Here is a 15,636-nt window from a genome sequence, read left to right as displayed (position 1 = left end):
CTTAGAATGAAAACAATAGGCAGTTTATTTGGTTCAGTACAGCCTAGCTGTAGCTGTAGAGCCTGTTTCTGTGTTGTACTTTTCTGACTTTAAAAAAAATACATCTGTCTGAGAGAAGTGAACCACCAGGAAAGGATGCCATGAAAAGCAATTTGAGATCCGTTTACTGCTGATGACTCTGAAAATAAAGATAGAATTCTTTCAATTTATTTTCCAAAAGCTACAAACTATTCCCTCCCGTGGGTGAATCTTCAAGTTTTTCCATACACTAACTCAGTCAGAGAATCACATACATACGTGTGTAGCATCATGGCTAACACGAGAGAGCACAGTTTTAAGGTGCTTGGAAGTAGGTAGAGAGGAGATGTCAGAGGCAAGTTTTTTTTTACAAGGAGAGTGGTGACTGTGTGGAATGGGCTGCCGGTGATGGTGGTGGAGGCAGATACAACAGGGTCTTTTAAGAGGCTCCAGGATAGGTACATGGAGCTCAGAAAAATAGAGAGCTATGGGTAACCCAAGGTAATTTCTAAAGTAAGTACATGTTCAACACAGCACTGTGGGCCGAAGGGCCTGCATTGTGCTGTAGGTTTTCTATGTTTCTATGTCTGTCATTTCCAGGTAAGAGAGATGCAGTCTAAAGTACTCATTAGTGTCCTTTCCTTAACTAGACAGCTGAGAACTAGACAGATATTTCTGAAATCAATGTACTGCCAAAGTGGAAGGTACTTTACTTTTGATCGATGGGGCAAGTTATGCCTCTGTCATTTTAGCTTTCAATCCAAAATTAATTAATTCAGCCCATCGTCACACATCTACATGATATACTTCATGACGTTGAGAGTAAATTCTCATTTAAACTATTCATCTGTTTTGTTAGGAACGTAGCTGCTTCAGGGGTTCCTGATCTGAGCAGCAGGATCTCTGGAATTTTTATATTAATATTCATATTTTAAGTAACATAATTGCAGATAAGAAGCATTGCACATAACACAGATGTTGTAAGTCTACAGGATATTCTGACATAAACTTCACCATGGACAGTCCCAAGACCGACTGTGAAAGGAGGAGGGTTGAGCATGGGACTAGCAACCCCATTCTGTAAAAGTCCAGAGCTACAGAAATGCCAACAGAAACTTCAAAGACCTCATCCCTAGGAGAGGAGGAATCTTCGCCTAAATGACGTATTAAGTCATTTGGTGAAAGCTGCAAGTCTGCAGATGCCACAGGGCCGATCAACCTTCTATCATCCAGATGAAAGACTGGTCCAGGACAGAGGTCTCTGGTCAGTTGCTGTTGGTGGCACAGGCCCCAGTAGGGATGATGGGCTTAACATATTCTGACATAAAGAGCACTTGTACACTAGCATGGCTAGTGGAAATCTATTATTTTTCCCCATATTAGATCGGTATCTCCTTTACAATAGCACTGGAGAGAGATAGGAACTGACAAGTTAGAAAAGCGTTTAATTGGAGTGAGGGGAACTATGAGGCTATCAAGCAGGAAATTGGAAGCTTAAATTGGGAACAGATGTTCTCAGGGAAAAGTACGGAAGAAATGATGCAAAGGTTCAGGGGATATTTGTGTGGAGTTCTGCATAGGTACATTCCAGTGAGACAGGGAAGTTATGGTAGGGTACAGGAACCGTGGTATACAAAGGCTGTAATAAATCTGGTCAAGAAAAAAAAGCTTACAAAAGGTTCAGAGAGCTAGGTAATGTTAGAGATCTAGAACAGGGGTCCCCAACCTTTTTTGCACAGCGGACCGGTTTAATATTGACAATATTCTTGTGGACTGGCCGACCGGGGGTTGGGGAGGTGTTCAAGTTGGGTTAAACTCACCTCAACATGTCTTTTACAGTTAGGGTTGCCAACTTTCTCACTCCCAAATAAGGAACAAAAGTACCAGTCAAATACGGGACACTTGGGTTTACCCCAAGAAAGGCTACCATGACCATGATGCCTTGTGCGGGCACCTCTGTGCGCATGTGCATACATGCCGATTTTTTCCCCCACAAATCAGCTTTGGCTTAATCTTCCCGACTATACTGTACATAGATTATTTCTACTTTATATAGGCTTTGTACTTATCATATCATTCCTGCTTTTACTATACATTAGTGTTATTTTAGGTTTTATGTGTTATTTGGTATGATTTGGTAGGTTATTTTTTGGGTCTGGGAACACTCAAAAATTTTTCCCATATAAATTAATGGTAATTGCTTCTTTGCTTTATGCCATTTTGGCACGAAAGGTTTCATAGGAATGCTCTACTTTAGCAGGGGAAATATGGGACAAGGGCAGTCCCGTATGGGAGAAACCAACTTAGCCCAATATACAGGATGTCCCAGCAAATACAGGACAGTTGGCAACCCTATGTTCAAGTTCAACAGTGCGTGACAGGGAATGAGGAAAGGCGCAGCTGACACATATTATTTCCTTGCAGCCCGGTAGCACACGCTTTGCGGCCCGGTACCGGTCCGTGGCCCAGTGGTTGGGGACCGCTGATGTAGAAGATTATAAGGCTACCAGGAAGAAGCTTAAAAAGGAAATTAGGAGAGCCAGAAGGGGCCATGAGAAGGCCTTGGCAGGCAAGTTTAAGTAAAACCCCAAGGCATTCTACAAGTACAGGTTTCCCCCGCCATCTGAAGGTACAGCGTTCCTATGAAACAGTTCGTAAGCCGAAATGTCGTAAAGCGAAGACGCAGTTACCATTTATTTATATGGGAAAATTTTGTGAGCGTTCGCAGACCCAAAAATAACCTACCAAATCATGCCAAACAACACATAAAACCTAAAATAACAGTAACACATAGTAAAAGCAGAAATGATATGATAAATACACAGCCTATGTAAACTAGAAATACTTTTCTACAATCATTACTGCACTGCTCTCCGTAGCGAAAATCGCAGCAAGCGCCATCAGCAGAAAATCTCACGCAAGCGCTCTCGGCAGAAACACGCGCAAGTGCTCTCCAGTAATCTTTAAGCTATGAAGCTGCCAAATCATACCTAATAACATGTAAAAATACACAGCCTATAAAGTAGAAATAATGTATGTACAGTGTAGTATCACTTACGGGAATCGGGAAGACAGCGCCGAGCACACGATGGTGTGTTAGACTTGTCAGAGTTTGGGTGGTGCAGTGGCCCTTACCCTTCGGGCCGCTAAGCGATATATTGCCGCGAAGAACGCAGGGGTCCAGCGGTAGCCGGGAGGTACACAGCACATCTTTAAGAAAAAAGCGAAACAAACATGCTAATTAATCAGGTGCCACCCGTAATTGTCGGCCCAGATTAGTGCCGATTTCCGATTGCATCGTCTCTGATCTGGGCCGACAATTATGTGTCGGTGGCACCTAATTAATTAGCATTTTTCCTTAAAGATGCGCTGTGTGCCTCCCGGCTAGCTTTGTATTCTCCGCGAATCAGTATCTGTCCGTGGCCTGGGGGTTGGGGTGGTGGGACACTGCGGTGTCATCTCATCGCCTGTTTCCATTACAGCAGGCAGCTCATCTTCTTCTATCTCTGCCCGCCTCGATGTCGAAGGTCGAGGTTTGTCATCTGCTGTGGCTGATGTAGAAGGCTCGCTTGACTGCTGAGCCTCGCACATTTTTCTACCACACAGTTCTTTAATAAGGACTCAAATCATCCTGCAAATATTCCCTAAACCAACGAACCCTTTCAAAATTAAAGTCGTACTTTATCATTACTCATTCGGTTTCGATTGTTAACCTTTTTTCTTCCAATTGCATCAGCTCTTCATCTGTCAGTTCTTGGTGATGGGATGCCAAAACCTCCTCAACATCATGTTCGTCAGCTTCCACAAGCCAAACTCACGTTGTCCTTACTTCGTTCACCACGATCAAAACGCTTAATTATGTCTAGTTTTACCGTAAGTGAACACCCTTATGAGCTCTTTCAGGCTTTTCCGATACCATAGAACTCATCTTGCAAACGGCTGCTCACAGACACGTGTTAAAGCAGAGCAGTTCCGAATCCGGGGGAGAGCGGCTGCTCGGGGCGCGCTGCCTTTTATCGCACGCTGATTTTTTCGCCCGCAGAATTTTTTTTTGTAACAGTGAAAACACCTTCTGAAAGCGAAAACAGGGTACTAATGTAGGTCTTTCATAACAGTGAGGTTTCGTAAAGCGAACGTTCGAAAAGCGGGGGACACCTGTATGTGAAGAGCAAGAAGATAAGACGTGAAAGAATAGGACCTATCAAGTGTGACAGTGGGAAAGTGTGTATGGAACCAGAGGAAATAGCAGAGGACCTTAATGAATACTTTACTTCAGTATTCACTATGGAAAAGGATCTTGGTAACTGTAGTGCTGACTTGCAGCAGACTGAAAAGCTTCAACATGTAGATAATAAGAAAGAGGATGTGCTGGAGCTTTTGGAAAGCATCAAGCTGGATAAGTCGCCAGGACCGGATGAGATGTACCTCAGGCTACTGTGGGAGGCAAGGGAGGAGATAGCTGAGCCCCTGGCGATGATCTTTGAATCATCAATGGGGACAGGAGAGGTTCCGGAGGATTGGAGGGTTGCAGATGTTGTTCCTTTATTCATGAAAGGGAGTAGAGGTAGCCCAGGAAATTATAGACCAGTGAGTTTTAGCTCAGTGGTTGGTAAGTTGATGGAGAAGATCTTGAGAGGCACGATTTATGAACATTTGGAGAGGTATAATATGATTAGGAATAGTCAGCATGGCTTTGTCAAGGGCAGGTTGTGCCTTATGAGACTGATTTAATTTTTTGAGGATGTGACTAAACACATTGATGAAGGAAGAGCAGTAGACTTAGTGTATATGGATTTCAGCAAAGCATTTGATAAGGTACCTCATGCAAGGCTTATTGAGAAAGTAAGGAGGCATGGGATCCAAGGGGACATTGCTTTGTGGATCCAGAACTCGCTTGCCCACAGAAGGCAAAGAGTGGTTGTAGACAGGTCATATTCTGCATGGAAGTCGGTGACCAGTGGTGTGCCTCAGTGATCTGTTCTGGGACCCTTACTCTTTGTGATTTTTGTAAATGACCTGGATGAGGAAGTGAAGGGATGGGTTAGTAAGTTTGATGATGACACAAAGGTTGGAGGTGTTGCAGATAGTGTGGAGGGCTGTCAGAGGTTACAGTGGGACATTGATAGGATGCAAAACTGGGCTGAGAAGTGGCAGATGGAGTTCAACCCAGATAAGTGTGAGGTGGTTCATTTTGGTAGGTCAAATATGATGGAAGAATATAGTATTAATGGTAAGACTCCTGGCAGTGTGGACGATCAGAGGGATCTTGGATCCGAGTCCACAGGATGCTCAAAGCAGCTACGCAGGTTGACTCTGTGGTTAAGAAGGCATACGGTGTATTGGCCTTCATTAATCGTGGAATTGAATTTAGGAGCCGAGAGGTAATGTTGCAGCTATATAGGACACTGGTCAGACCTCACTTGGGATACTGTGCTGAGTTCTGGTTGCCTCACTACAGGAAGGATGTGGAAGCCATCAAAAGGGTGCAGAGGAGATTTACAAGGATGTTGCCTGGATTGGGGAGCATGCCTTATGAAAACAGGTTGAATGAACTTGGCTTTTTTTCCTTGGAGCGACGGAGGATGAGAGGTGACCTGATAGAGGTGTAGAAGATATGAGAGCCTTTGATCGTGTGCATAGTCAGAGGTTTTTTCCCAGGGCTGAAATGGTTGCCACAAGAGGACACAGGTTTAAGGTGCTGGGGAGTAGGTATAGAGGAGATGCCAGCAGTAAGTTTTTTTACGCAGAGTGGTGCGTGCGTGGAATGGGCTACCGGCAACGGTGGTGGAAGTGGATACAATAGGGTCTTTTAAGAGACTTTTGGATAGGTACATGGAGCTTAGGAAAATAGAGGGCTATGGGTAAGCCTAGTAATTTCTGGTAGGGACATGTTCAGCACAACTTTGTGGGCTGAAGGGCCTGTATTGTGCTGTAGGTTTTCTATGTTTCTATGGTGAACAGCACATTTCAATGTCTTATAAGCTTTATATTTAATTTAGAAAGTAGACGCAAGTACACTACATCTGAATGAATCATTATCATGACAATTTAATACCCAGAACAAATTTGACTCACCTCCTTCTGGTCTAACTGCAGAGACGGCTTGAGCTGATCTCGAAGACTACACAGCTGCTTCTTTTCCTCTTCCTGGTTCTGTTTAATCTGGTTCAACGACAGGCACGACAGGCAGATATTTTAACTGAAACTGCATATCAGCAAATTGCTCTTCTCATCCCACACTCTTTATAAATAATTCCATGCACCTCCTCCATGAACAAAGCTTATCCTTTGGCAACACTAAATGGCTTAGACTAAGATAAGATAGCTTAATAAAACCAGGGCTTCCTTGTGTTTGTTGTGCTTTACGCCTAATCATTGTTTCAGTTCCTAGCTTGCTAGAAACTGCAAATACTGATCTCAGATCCCTTAAGCAATTTCTCCATCTTTTCAGGTAGTGCATTCCAAATGTTGTGTACATTTGGAATGCACTACCTGAAGGAGGGAGGAGAAGATGGCAACGCGACGCAGCCCGTGCGGCCATTCCAAATGAATATCGATATATATAACTGGGGGGCGTGCATCAATCCGGATTTGATGGGGACAGCCGTGAGAAAGTGCAGAGGAACATCTGGTGAATCTTCTGAAATGCCTGCTTCGCTGCCGCTGCTACTGTGTGATCGAGAGTCTCCGGAGACGAAGGCCCCAAATCCTCGGCTTTGCGTATCGCCTTTTGCCGGGGCTGGGGTCAAAACGCTCGGCAGAGATGGTGCTTGGTGCAATGGTGTCGGAGAGCTGGTCGGAGGCTCGGAGTTTTCGGACGGACTCGGAGTCGGACTGTGGTCGGATGCTTCCGGGATGCTGCATCGGCAAGTTGGCGGCGCTGGAGGTTTACCGTCTGCGTGAGATGGGACTTTCAAGTGACTCTGAGACTTTTATTGTGCCATGGTCTGTTCTTATCAAATTATGGTATTGCTTTGCACTTTGTAACTATATGTTATAATTATGTGGTTTTTGTTAGTTCTTAAGCCGATTTGTCATGTGTTTTCGTGATATCATTCTGGAAAAACATTTTTATCATTTCTTAATGCATGCATTTCTAAATGACAATAAAAGGGGACTGCATGTCCTTATAATCATAATCATTTCAATCATCAGAAAACTGCATCATCTGTTTACCAAGCTCAGTTTTGCTAGAATTTTACTTCCTTCCTCTGTCAAAGTTATGGATGATTTTAAACATCTCCGTGGAGTTTCCTCTTACTCTCTCACACTCAAGGGGCAATAACTCCAGTCTCATTGAAGTTAGTCATTCCAGTAATATTTTAGTAACTCTCTTATGCACCCTTTTTCCAAGTCTTCACATTCTTCTTAATTATGGAAACAATAGGTTCACTGCTAGGAATGTAATTAGGGCAAAGCAAGATGCCATTAAGAATAATTACATGAATAACCATACAATATTATTTTGTTAATATTAATTGAGGGAGAGCTCTTCTTTTAGACTCATCTGAACAAGTGGGGCCTCAGTTAAATGACTTTTCTGATAAATGACAATTCTGACAATTTGAAAATTCCTTAGCATTGTGCTGACAAGTATCAGATTGGATTATGTGCTCAAGATATGCTTATACATTTTGCCCTACTTAAACTGAAAGCACAGTTGCATCAACTATTACAAATAAAGCTGTAAAAAGATAGATGTGGGTATACCAAACATTGAGCACATGCTTGGGACTAACCAAGTTAATGATTCTGGCTATCAAAATTTTTCATCTCAAGAGGGCAATTTGTAAGTTATGTATAGTTCTTAAGGATATATTACATTCACTAACATTATGCGTAGTGTCATATGACATGGGTGATGCTGTCTTATCCATGACCATGATAGTCCTTGCCAAGTTTTTCTACAGAAGTGGTTTGCCATTGACTTCTGGGCAGTGTCTTTACAAGACGGGTCACCCTAGCCATTATCAATACACTTCAGAGATTGCCTGCCTGGCGTCAATGGTTGCATAACCAGGGCTTGTGATATGCATCAGCTTCTCCAAAGACCATCCACTATTTACTCCCATGGCTTCATGTGACCCGGGATCAGGGGGCGAAGCAGGTGCTACACCTTGCCCAAGAGTGATCTGCAGGCTAGTGGAGGGAAGGAGCGCTTTACACCTCCTTTGGTGGAGACGTCACCTGCCACCCAATATTACAATAACCATAGAAATATATGGCACAGAAGGTATTCAGTCCATCATATTCATGCCATTCAAAAAAAAACTATTTTGGATAAACTCAATTTTCCAAATCTTGGGCCAAGTTATTGTACATTAAGGCATATCAAATATTCATTGAAGGGACAGGTATGACAGCAAATAGAAGAAAGATAAAATAAAAACAGGGTTGCAGTACTAGAGGATTTCATTTTCCCAAACACTACTGAGGGTGCCTTAGTGTAAATAGCTCATCAGTGGCAGAATTTTTGAGACCGGCCAAGAAGGGAAGGAGCAGCACCTGACTTTACCTTGAGGAATGTAGCCAGTCAAGTGACAGTGTGTCAGTGGGAGAGCATTTTGGAGATTGTGACCCTAATGAATGAATTAATGAGGTATTTAATAAATACTTCGCTTTAGTATTCACTGTGGAAAATGATCTTGGCAACTGTATGAATGACTTACAGCAAAATGAAAAGCTTGAGCATATAGACGTTAAGGAAGAGGATGTGCTGGAGCTTTTCGAAAGCTTCAATTTGGATAAGTCACCAGGACCAGACGAGATGTACCTCAGGCTACTGTGGGAGGCGAGGGAAGAGATTGCCGAGCCTCTGGCGATGATCTTTGCATCATCAATGGGGACGGGAGAGGTTCCGGAGGATTGGAGGGCTGCGGATGTTGTTCCCTTATTCAAGAAAGGGAGTAGAGATAGCCCGGGAAATTATAGACCAGTGAGTCTTACATCAGTGGTTGGTAAGTTGATGGAGAAGATCCTGAGAGGCAGGATTTATGAACATTTGGAGAGGCATAATATGATTCGGAATAGTCAGCATGGCTTTGTCAAAGGCAGGTTGTGCCTTACGAGCCTGATTGAATTATTTGAGGATGTGACTAAACAGATTGATGAAGGTCGAGCAGTAGATGTAAGGAGGCATGGGATGCAAGGAGACATTACTTTGTGGATCCAGAACTGGCTTGCCCACAGAAGGCAAAGAGTGGTTGTAGACGGGTCATATTCTGCATGGAGGTCGCTGACTAGTGGTGTGCCTCAGGGATCTGTTCCGGGACCCCTATTCTTTGTGATTTTTATAAATGACCTGGATGAAGAAGTGGAGGAATGGGTTAGTAAATTTGCTGATGACACAAAGGTTGGGGGTGTTGTGGATAGTGTGGAGGGCTGTCAGAGGTTACAGCGGGACACTGATAGGATGTAAAACTGGGCTGAGAAGTGGCAGATGGAGTTCAACCCAGAAAAATATGAGGCGGTTCATTTTAGTAGGTCAAATATGATGGCAGAATATAGTATTAATGGTAAGACTTGGCAGTGTGGAGGATCAGAGGGATCTTGGGGTCTGAGTCCATACGACACTCAAAGCTGCTTCACAGGTTGACTCTGTGGTTAAGAAGGCATATGGTGCATTGACCTTCATCAATCGTGGGATTGAGTTTAAGAGTCGAGAAGTAATGTTGCAGTTATATAGGACCCTGGTCAGCAACCACTTAGAGTACTGTGCTTAGTTCTGGTTGCCTCACCAGAAGGAAGGATGTGGAAACCATAGAAAGGGCACAGAGGAGATTTACAGGGATGTTGCCTGGATTGGGGAGCATGCCTTATGAGAATAGGTTGAGAGAACTTGGCCTTTTCTCCTTCGAGCGACAGAGGATGAAAGGTGACCTGATAGTGGTGTATAAGATGATGAGAGGCATTGATCATGTGGATAGTCAGAGGCTTTTCCCCAGGGCTGAAATTGCTTGCACGAGAGGACACAGTTTTAAGGTGTTTGGAAGTAGGTATAGAGGAGACGTCAGGGGTAAGTATTTTTACGCCGAGAGTGGTGAGGGTGCAGAATGGGCTACAGGCGACCGTGGTGGAGGCGAATACGATAGGGTCTTTTAAGAGACTCCTGGATAGGTATATGGAGCTTAAAAAAATAGAGGGCTATGGGTAACCCTAGGTAATTTCTAAGGTCAGGACATGTTCGGCACAGCTTTGTGGGCCAAAGGGCCTTTATTGTGCTGTAGGTTTTCTATATTTTCTACGTTTCTAATTCTTTATATTTCAAAGTTGTTTGGAAAAACAATGGGGGAAGTCATTAAAATAAGACAGGACTTAGCAAAAGGTAAAACTAGAACACCTATCTGAAGGCAAGTCTACGTTAGCACAATGGGAAACATGCAAAGATGTAATACCAAGAATTCAGGGCCAACATGTTCCCATCAAGGTAAAGGCCAGGGATAACAAGCACCGGGAACTCAGAATGTCCAGCGGCATCCAGGAATATGTAAAGAGGTCGAGAGAACTGGAAGGTGTAGAGAGGTGCTTAAAAAGGAAATTAGTAAGAACAAGTGGGATTACAAAATATCTCTGATGGACAGGATTCAGGTAAGTGGTAAAGGAAAAAGAAAACAGAAAAAACAGAGAATAGAGCACAAGAGTGGCAATGTGTGCATAATGCAGATGGCACAACGATCAGTCAACTTGTTTGTAGCGTGGAGGGTAGTCTTTAAGACCTTAAAACATAGGATCAGAATTAGGCCATTTAGACCATCGAGTCTGCTCCGCCATTCCATTATCACTGATCCCAGATCCTATTCAACCCCATACACTTGCTTTCTCACAATATCCTTTGATGCCCTGACCGATCAAAAAACTATCAACTTCTGCCTTAAATATACCAACAGACTTGGCCTCCACCGTAGTCTGTGGCAGAGCATTCCATAGGTTCACTACTCTCTGACTAAAAAAAAAATCCTCTTTACCTCTGTTCTAAAAGATCACCCTGAGGTTGTACCCTCTAGTTCTTGATACCCCCACCATAGGAAACTTCGACCCTATCTAGTCCTTTCAACATTCAGTAGGTTTCAATGAGATACCCCCACATTCTTCTAAATTCCAGTGAGTACGGGCTCAAAGCTGCCAAACGTTTCTCAAATGTTAACCCCTTCATTCCCAGATCATCGCTGTGAACCTCCTCTGGACTCTCTCCAATGAGATATGGGGCCCAAAACTGTTGACAATACTCCAAGTGTGGCCTGACCAGTGTCTTATAAATCCTCAGCATTACCTCATTGCTTTTATATTCTATTCCCCTTGAAATAAATGTCCACATAGAATTTGCTTTCTTTACCACAGATTCAACCTGTAAATTAACCTTCTGGGAGTCTTGCTCGAGGACTCCTAAATCCCTCTGCCTACAAAGTGGTATCAATCTGCCGGTGGAATGGGCTAAGAAATGGCAGATGGAATTTGTCACAGAATCACAGAAATGTACAGCGTCTTCTGGCCCATCCAAACATGGTGCCTAAATCTCTTAATCCTATGTGCCCTCATGATGCCTATATTCCTCTATTGCACTCTAATTGAAGTACCTATCCGAGTGCCAGATAAAGGAGAGATGATGGGAGTACTGTTAAGGCTAGGACATACACTACTAATGGTAGGGTCCAGAGAAACCTTGGTGCACAAGTCCGAGATCCTTGAAGATGACAGTGTAGGCTGATAACATGGTTAAGAAGGCATATGGGAAACTGGCCTTCATTACCAGGGAGATGATGCTCCAACTTGATAGATCATTGGCTAGACCTCAACTGGAGACTGCATGCAGTCTCTATCCCCATACTATAGGAAAGAAATGATCATGCTGGAGAGGTTGGAAGGAGATTTACCAGGATGTTGCTTGGGATGGAGCATTTCAGTTATGAGGAAAAACTTGAGAGATAAGTTTTCCTTTCCTTGGAGCGGAAGAAGAGGACAGATGAATGAGATAATATCTAACAAGGAAACACTGCTGCCTGTTGTTCTCTGTGTCTGCCCTTAATGTGGCCCATGGGACCCATGAAAAATGAGTTCACAGCCTGTATCCACAGATTGACTCCACCGTCTGGAGAGTGAACATTCTGGGACCATTTTGGCTATTTTTGTAGTGCTTGCCATGTGCACAAGGTAAGAATACAGCTCTTAAAGATAGAACGCTGATTTTGTCAGCTTTTTCAACATAGATCCTGATGGTAAGTTCTATTTACAACAACAGTTATATGATTTGGGAACTTCAAACCAAAGTGTTTATTCTAACCCCCTTCACAAGAACCTGTGCTATATATCAAAGCAACATACACAAAATACTGGAAAAACGTAGCAGGTCAGATAACACCTACAGAAAGGAATAAACAATTGACATTACGGCCCAAGCCCTTTCTTCAGAACTGAAATGGAAGGAGGAAGATGGCAGAATAAAAAGGTGAGGGGAGGGCAAGGAAGATAGCTAGAAGGTGATGGATGAAGCCAGGTGGGTGAAATAGTTCAGGAGCTGGAGAAGATAGAATCTGATAGGAGAGGAGAGTAGACCATTGGAGAAAGAGAAGAAGGATGAGACCCAGGGGAAAGTAATTGGCAGGCGAGAAAAGTAAAAGATGAATGGGGAATGGGGGAAGGGGTGGTGGGAGGGGACTTGTTTATCGGAAGGAGAAATCGATATTCATGCCATCAGGTTGGAGGGTACCCAGATGGGATACAAGGTATTGCTCCTCCACCCTGAGGATGGCTGCATCTTGGCAGAGAAGGCCATGGATGGACACATTGGAATGGGAAGCGAAATTAAAGTGTTTAGCCTATATACAGTGCCTATAAAAAGTATTCAACCCCCCCCCCGGAAGTTTTCACATTTTATTGTTTTACAAAACTGAAACACAGTAGACTTAATTTGGTTATTTTGACACTGATCAACAGGAAAAGACTCTTTCATGTCAAAGTAAAAACAGATTTCTGCAAAGTGATCTAAATTAATTACAAATATAAAACACAAAATAATTGATTGTATAAGTATTCATCCCCTTCAAGTCAGTATTTAGTAGATGCACTTCTGGCAGCAATTACAGCCATGAGTCTGTGTGAATAGGTCTCTATCAGCTTTGCACATTTGGACACTGCAATCTTTCCTCATTTTTGTTTAGGAAACTGCTCAGATTGCATGGGGATTTTGAGTGAACAACCCTGTTCAAATCCAGCTACAAATACTCAATTGGATTGAGGTTTAGACTCTGACTTGGCCACTCCAGGACATTAACTTTGTTGTTTTAAGCCATTCCAGGGTAGCTTTGGCTTTATGCTTGGAGTCATTGTCTTGCTGGAAAACAAATCTTCTCCCAAGTCACAGTTCTCTTGCAGACCGCATCAGTTTCCTTCAGGATTTCCCTGTATTTTGCTCCATTCGTTTTACCCTCCACCTTAACAAGCCTTCCACTGCATCCCCACAGCATGATACAGCCACAGCCAACACCATGCTTCACAGTAGGGACGGTGTGTTTTTGATTATGTGTAGTGTCTGGCGTACACCAAACATAGCACTTAGTCTGATGACCAAAAAGCTCAATTTTGGTTTCATCAGACCAGCGAAACTTCTTCCAGCTGACTTCAGAGTCTCCCATGTGCCTTCTGGAAAACTCTAGCTGAGATTTCATATGAGGTTTTACAAAAGTGGCTTTCTCTTTGCCACTCTTCCATAAGACTGTGACTGGTGAAGCACTCGGGGGACAGTTGTTGTATATGCAGTCTCTCTCATCTCAGCCACTGAAGCTTCTAGCTCCTCCAGATTTGTCATAGGTCTTTTGGTGGCCTCCCATCACTAGTCTCCTCTTGCACGGTCACTTAGTTTTTGAGGACGGCCTGGTCTAGGCAGATTTACAGCTGTACCATATTCTTTCCATTTCTGTAGTCCAAGGGATATTCGGCGACTGGAAATTTTCTTGTATCCATCTCTTGACTTGTGCTTTTCCATAACTATTTTGCAGAGATGCTTTGTTTAGTTTTTGACAGAGTACTGACTTACCAGCCAGTTGGACCTTCCAGATACAGGTGTATTTTTACTACAATCAATTCAAACACCTTGACTGCACCCAGGTCTCCAAAAACAGATCCTTATTTAACTAATTGGCTGACCTCTAAAACCAATTGGCTGTACTGGTGATGATTTGCTGTGTCATATTAAAGGAGGTGAATACTTATGCAATCAATTATTTTGTTTTTTATATCTGTAATTTATTTAGATTACTTGGTAGAGATCAGTTTTCACTTTGACACAATAAGAGTCTTTTTCTGTTGATCAGTGTCAAAAAATCCAAATTAAATCCATTGCAATTCAATGCTGTAAAACAATAAAGAATGTAAACTTCCAAGGGGGTGGGGGGGTTCATAAAACTTCATAAAAGATGGTTGTATTTTTCCTGATTTCGCTTAGCATACTGTTCTGTCCATTCCATGGAAGCCAAAAATAACATCTTTACTTATACAGGATCAATTCAAAGGTAGAATATCTTGCAAAAAATAAAAGCTGGCTGACCACATTATAAGGGCTCAGGTGAATCAGAAAAATTTGTGTTGTACTTACATTCTGTAAATCTGCGGCAATCAATTCAATGTAATGCCTGATCTTTTCAGCTGTTTTCAAGCCTTCTTGAAAGAAACTGCAATGAATTATAGTAAAATTCCATCATTATTTTTGCAGTTTAGACCCAGCTCATTAAGCTTTCCTATATTACATACATCTGTTCAATTTCCAACAGCAGCAGACTTCCAGGGTAGAATTCTGTCTTCAGATGCACGTGCTGAACATATGACTACAACCAGGCGAAAATCTGCAGATGCTGGAAATCCAAACAACACATACAAAATGTTGGAGGAACTCTGTCTCTTCTGGATTGTTAGAGCCGTTGAGGTCAGCAACAGGGATCACGGTCCTCCAGCATTTTGTGTGCGCTGATATGATTACAACTACACAGGGAGTCAATAAAACTAAATTTTCAAAGTGTGTTCAATATGAACAGACCACTGAACACGTTTAGCACACTTGACTGGGGACATGTTACTACTTTATTATGTTTATAGTTAATAGTTTATATTTTATCAATTAGCTTCATTATGTCCATATGCCTATTTTAAACTTACCCGGTATGTTTCAGCATATTTACTAGATAATGTAGACATAATAATATCATCAATGTACATAACACTAGTCAATTACCTAACAATAATAATTGGAACACAGTCCCATAATTAATAACTATACATTTATATTTTATACTAAACCAAGGAACATCTCATACTAAATCATGAATGATCTAAAGTGTGTCACTGGAACATAGTTTTATGTTTTCTAAATCCTGACCAGTCATTTTAATGTATAAAAATGTTTAACACCAATAGCTCTGAGAACAGTTCAAACCATCTGTACTATGCCTTAATCTGAGGCTTTTATGCTACCATGACAGTGGTTGTGTTATCTGTAATGCAGATTAACTTGAGGAGGGATTAAAGCCTGATTTATACTTCTGTGTCAACTCGACGCCGTAAGTACTGCGTCGCCGTAAGTACTGCGTCGCCATAAGTACTGCGTCACCGCAAACCCTACACAGAGCCGAA

At 42.5% G+C, this 15,636-nt stretch overlaps 1 protein-coding gene across 1 annotated transcript in view; it reads right to left on the bottom strand.

Annotated features, from left to right (window-relative positions):
- LOC140188153 (arf-GAP with SH3 domain, ANK repeat and PH domain-containing protein 1-like) overlaps positions 1-15,636 on the bottom strand; it is a 185,484-nt gene that overhangs the window by 78,459 nt on the left and 91,389 nt on the right. The window contains exons 8-9 of the mRNA XM_072244143.1: positions 14,606-14,681; positions 6,094-6,180 (exon numbers count right to left, since the gene is read on the bottom strand). Coding sequence (XP_072100244.1) covers positions 6,094-6,180; positions 14,606-14,681 — 163 coding nt within the window. The remainder of the gene's footprint in view (positions 1-6,093; positions 6,181-14,605; positions 14,682-15,636) is intronic.

Source organism: Mobula birostris, chromosome 2 (genome assembly GCF_030028105.1).
Source record: "Mobula birostris isolate sMobBir1 chromosome 2, sMobBir1.hap1, whole genome shotgun sequence".
NCBI classification, from domain to species: Eukaryota; Metazoa; Chordata; class Chondrichthyes; order Myliobatiformes; family Myliobatidae; genus Mobula; species Mobula birostris.
This window is presented reverse-complemented; position numbering and strand designations above follow the sequence as displayed.